This window comes from Didymella exigua (assembly GCF_010094145.1).
Source record: "Didymella exigua CBS 183.55 unplaced genomic scaffold M421scaffold_28, whole genome shotgun sequence".
NCBI classification, from domain to species: domain Eukaryota; kingdom Fungi; phylum Ascomycota; class Dothideomycetes; order Pleosporales; family Didymellaceae; genus Didymella; species Didymella exigua.
The window spans coordinates 325586-330997 of NW_022984802.1; the positions used below are offsets into that span (position 1 = coordinate 325586).

General features: G+C 49.6%; 3 protein-coding genes across 3 annotated transcripts; 2 read left to right on the forward strand and 1 right to left on the reverse strand.

Annotated features, from left to right (window-relative positions):
* Positions 1–880: 880 nt before the first annotated feature.
* Positions 881–1471, forward strand: M421DRAFT_7856 (uncharacterized protein; the record flags this gene model as incomplete). Its single annotated transcript, XM_033597410.1, has 4 exons — positions 881–1048; positions 1095–1158; positions 1190–1351; positions 1404–1471. 4 exons carry the CDS (start codon positions 881–883, stop codon positions 1469–1471), a joined length of 462 nt encoding a protein of 153 aa, XP_033445853.1.
* Positions 1472–1854: 383 nt separating this feature from the next.
* M421DRAFT_423701 (aromatic compound dioxygenase) lies at positions 1855–3383 on the forward strand. Its single transcript, XM_033593544.1, has 3 exons — positions 1855–2469; positions 2517–2651; positions 2701–3383. Exons 1-3 carry the CDS (start codon positions 2049–2051, stop codon positions 3153–3155), a joined length of 1011 nt encoding a protein of 336 aa, XP_033445854.1. The 5' UTR covers positions 1855–2048; the 3' UTR covers positions 3156–3383.
* Positions 3299–4227, reverse strand: M421DRAFT_7858 (uncharacterized protein; the record flags this gene model as incomplete). Its single annotated transcript, XM_033597412.1, has 3 exons — positions 3299–3331; positions 3380–4034; positions 4085–4227. The coding sequence occupies 3 exons, from the start codon at positions 4225–4227 to the stop codon at positions 3299–3301; spliced, it is 831 nt and encodes a 276-aa protein (XP_033445855.1).
* Between the last annotated feature and the right edge of the window lie 1185 nt (positions 4228–5412).

The window sequence follows — 5412 nt, forward strand, 5'->3', positions numbered from 1 at the left end:
AAGACTTGATCTTAGGCTTCTAGTTTACAAGGTGCCTAGCCTATTTTTCTCTAACCTTACTACCACCATAGGCAGCTAGCAGTTAATTGGCCATTTCACGTACGTAGCTTAGTGTAGGGGCAAAGCCTCACGCGTTAAGCTTCCTTATGTATTGTATAACTACCTCCTCTTTAGGCTTAGTAAGCCTTAATCTACTATAGTGGGAATTGTGTTATAAGGTAGTTTTAGCGCGTTAGTCTTAGAGGGTTAATTAAGGAATGTTATAGATAGCAGCAGCGCGCTATTAGCTTATTAATGCGTTAGATTTTATAGCTTAGATAGCAAGGATTATCCTATCCTTACAAGGAAGTAATCTAAGATTAGGTTATTAAGACATTAGATAAGAGGTAGAATGAGGTGTGATCTTGGCAAAGGTGGCCGGCTTAATTGCCTGGCCGACTCAATGGCCGATTACGTTATCGCTCATTAGTAAAGTTTAGGTCCAGCGGGGTTGAGCTAGGCCATGTTGGGCAGGAGACTCCGAGCACGTCCAAGAGGCACACCTTATCGTGATTTATCATCTGGCAGCCAACGAAGAGCTTACAACTAAACAAATTCTTAGCAATCGATTGACCTCAAATACAGACAGATAGGCAAAGAGATATTATGTCTCAGACCCCACAAGCACCCGACCTCGGAAACAACAATCTCGCCATGGCCAAGATCTTGCTCACAGGAGCCACAGGGTGTGCCAAGCAGCTGAACGATTGGTCCGTTTTAATGGGTGATAGCTTCATCGGTGGAGAGATCCTTCACACTATAGCACATGCTGAACATTCCGGTCTGCACATAACATCATCTCGCAAGCTGCTTCCTCAGTCAAGATGGCACTCAAGCGACGATGAAGCTCGGTCACGGCTTCAAACTGAACGAGGGCAAAACTATCTGGAGCAACATTCACGTTCACGATCTTGCCAGCCTCGTCTCGCTTTTGGTGGGGGCCGCCAAAAATAGCAAGAACGGCTTTTGGAACGAGGATGGTGTCTTCAACGTCGAGCATGGCGAGCTTGTAAGTTTCTTAACTGGTATTTGAAGCCCACGTTCTGATTGAACAGGCGTTTGGAGATCTTAGTGTCCTGATTACTAGGGAGGCACACAAGCAAGGCTTCATCAAGGCCGGTGATCACATTGAGGTAATTAATCGATGCAGCAAAGGCCGACTCTCTGAGTGGACATGCATCGATATTGTGGGGCACAAATGCGCGTACACAATCATCGAATGCACAGAAGAATCTTGGCTGGGAACCAACAGGAGCCTCACTTGAGGCCACTATACCCGAATTGGTCAAGGCCGAGGGAAAGACTCTTGACAGTGCGAGACCTTTGAGGAGTATACTCTGAACTTCGGCTGACTGCATATCCAGATTCCAAGAGCGAGCTGCAGATGGTAATCCAGCGATGTCCTGGGTCGAAGAGCAACTGTTTCATATAGTTAAGCGACAGCATTCTTGCGAGCATTGCCATTGAATTTGACCTTCCTTGAAATCGAACAGATTTTTTTTCGTACGACTTGGCGTTTCATGCTCGACCCATAAAATACACAAGGGGTCGGCCCGAGCGGGTCGAAACACGGTTCACCACACCAGAAAATTTCCCCTTGTAGATGATAAATCAATGCTCAGTCCAAGCAACTCGTATTTACAGTCCGCTCAGATACCTCCTTTGTACAGAACAAGCCTCGCGGGCCGTGGCGCCCCACGCTCTTACGCGTCCGCCTCGTCGTCCTATTACCCTGAATTTAAATGACGCCACAATTACCGACATGTTCATTGGTCTTCCGCGAATTCCAAGCTGTAAGCTTGGAAGGTGAAAGGACTGTTTACAGGTGCAGTGCATTTAGCATCCTTAGTGAGAGTGTAGCGTTACACGATCCCTCCCAGACATGCGCGTACAACGTTGTCCGCGGTATATCGTCGCGAGAACAAAACAAGGATCACCTACGGTGTCATTGTATAAGAAGGCTGTGATGAAGTGAACGGTTTGAACATCATCAGATCACGATTTCCGCCATGCGTACCAACGCTGCACTGATCACACTTGGATTGGCCCTCGGTGCTGCTGCGCACCCCCATCACGAGGTTTCTGCTCGTCAGGTGGCTGAACACCAGTCGATCTCCAAGCGATGCGCTGCATCAGCTGGGGCTTTCACTGCGGCGCGCAAGAAGCGTTCTCTGGCCAAACGCAATCTTGCTACCAGGAACAGCAATGTTACAATCCATCAGGAATCACCACACTATCCCACGATCCAGAACGACACATGTATTCTCGTGCCGGAGGTCACTGCTGGACCTTACGTTTGGCCTCAGTCTGATACCCTCCGACAAGATATGAGCGAGGGCGAGGCCGGTATACCGATTTACCTCGACATCGGTGTGCTTGACACAAACACTTGCGAGCCCGCTCCCAACGTTTTGATTGACCTGTGGCACTGCAAGTTACACTTGTTCACTTATGTGCTGATCACTAACCTTGCGTAGGCAATGCCACCGGCAGCTACTCCTCCTTCGAGGCCCTCTCGCCCAACACTCCTTTCGAACAGCTCCTCCAGGAGCTCAATGTGACCATTGGTCCTGGCCTCGACCTTCACACTGGCGACACCACTTTCCTCCGCGGTACGTTATCACTCAGCTATTAGGAGCTTCTATCTAATGTCCACCATAGGCATGTGGCCGACCGATGACAACGGTGTGATGGAGATGAAAACCGTCTTCCCCGGTTTCTACGTCGAACGCACGATCCACATCCACGTTCGGTCGCACACCAACTGGACCGTACGCGCAAACGGCACCGTTGTATCCAGCAACGTTGTCTCCACGGGACAGCTGTTCTTCGACGAGGACCTTAGCGCGCAAATCATGGCTATGGAGCCATACGCTAGTCACACGGAGATCAACCGCACCACAAACGCTGTCGACAGCATCTTTTCTGGAGAGACAACCACTGGGTGGAGTCCCAACTTCGTCGTCGAGCCACTCGATGGTGTCGACGTGGCCAATGGTATGGTCGGTTACATCACTCTCGCTGTTGATCTGTCAGCCACAAGCTCAGAGGGCGGTGGCGCTGCTCCATCCGGCGCGATGTCCTCGGGAGCCGCGCCCTCTGGCACCTCTACTTGAACCCTGTACGACAGGAAACACTATCGCAAACTTCGAAATCTGAATCGTACATAAAATATCAGTAAACGCGCATATTTGACGGAGCCGATCACGTGTGTTCGCACAACGGTAATGGCAAGTGCTTGGTGAGTAGTGTTCTTTGCTTAGAGAATTTGTGGCTGGCGACTGGAATCAAACTATTTCTGTCAGTATTGAGGTTAACCTCGAGGAATTCAGTGACTTACCTTGACCTCGTTTCCGACATCCAGGATTAGCCCCTCCTTACCAAAGGCGATGAACGTGTTGCTCGCATCAACTTGCTCACTCAGCCCCTCTATGAATGCTTTCTGTGCATTGCGCACTGAAGTCACAGATGCAGTATCCTTCATGTATATCTTATATGTCACCGGATACTCCGGCATGTTCTGGCCGCCAAAGTGAGCCCGAATGTCAAATTGGGATGACGGTATGCTGATGTTGGCCTGTAACCCGTAAACCTCGTCTTGTGCATGCTTTCGTAACGCATTGACCAAGGCCGGCGAGAAAGTATGTTCGAGCTGCTCTGCGCTGTCTTTAGAGCCACTCGCTACGAAGAGCACTGCAACAGTCTGGTAACCTTCGTCGGGCAACACAGATGACGGCCTATTGCTCTCAAACTCCAGAGACTTCTCGAGAACCATCATTGGAATTGCTGTTTCGAGGTCATTGAAGTTCGCACCGTCGGGCCCGATCTTTGTTCTGACAAACTCGGACCCAAAGCAAGCCTTTAGATGGTCCCAGTCCCGGAAGTAGAGCTCCGTCATACCATCACGACCGGTCCATGGATAGTTGCCTGTACCTCTCAAGCTACCCGGTCTCTCACCGAAGGCTGAATCGAAGAAGTGGGTTTGAATGTATTTGCTGAAGTTGTTAACTTGGATCACGATAGCTTAAATGCTAGACGAATGTACTGCGGTTTTTGGTCGACATCGGTTGGCTCATCGGAAATTGACCCATGAACTAGAAAGTGGTAGTCGAAGAATTCTTTGCGCGTAAGGTTCGACTTTCGTCGTACACAGGCGATCTGCTTGAGCCGAGGTGCTGAACAAGACATATTGAGACGGTGGATTGTGGTGAGTCATCGACAAGACCGTTCTGGAGGCAGTAATTATTGTAATTTTAGACTGTAGCAAGCTTGATATAAGTCCGCCCGAATGTGTGTCATCGTACTACAGAACGAGGAGTTCCGTTGCAGCGCGGGGTATCCGTACCGGTACAGTACTCGGAACACGGGCTACTGCGGGTGCTCCGGGCGTGCTGCTTTCCTCGATTCAGGCCAGACGTCGCTTCCATCAATGGCCGTGCGCGCGACACCGGAATTTGTGTGACGCCCGAAAATCAAGATCAGGGCTCCGTCAAAATGAGGCTGTAGAGCCACACACAATAGCTATTATCAAGAGGTCTCTTGGTGGAGCGCTGCCGCTACGGGTGGTGTGAGTGTGGAGTGCTGAGGAAGGTGCTTCTGCAACCCCATTTGTAACGGTTGAAAGGAGAAGCAGATCACGTGTTATTGGCAGTGGTCTGGTGCTGCTTCCTCACGTTGTTGAGCACCTCTTACCTCAGCGGCATCACAAACACGTCATCAAAACAGACCCCGCAGCGAGCCTTAGAGAGAAAAGATACAAGCAGGACAACAACAAAGAAGAACACAATACCGTAGATTATCACCAAGCCAGCTATAACGTAGATTATCACCAAGCTGGCCATATCACCAAACCAGCCATTTTCTCTTAGCACAACTAACACAAGTTACTACAACTAACGTACCTCACGGGCTTGTGGATCACCCGGGCTCGTGGATCACTTTTGCCAAGCCCCCACCAAACTCTACCTTCCTACGTGATGCCTCAATAACAACGCCAGATAGAACCTTCTAATAAACGTTAGATACAGACTGCCCTTCAGGCTCTTAAACAAGACGCGACACTCTCTCAGCGACACGCTGCAGCTATCTACAACGTTGCTTAATTAACACTAAGCCGCCAACGCGCAGGACAGACTCCACAAGCAGATTACTAGCCTAAATCAAAGAATCTGACTAAGATTAAGGAGGACGTAGTTGTTGAGCATATACTTGAGCTAGTCACCCGAGGATTTCCCCCCAGGCTTGCAGCTGTGGCTGATAGGCTGGCGGAATGGGTATACTCCAACGTCCTTCGTGGGTACCCCCCAAAACTTTGTCAATAATACATGGATTCTAGCAAAATAGGGCTTAAAAGAAAGAGAAAAACTACCTCTA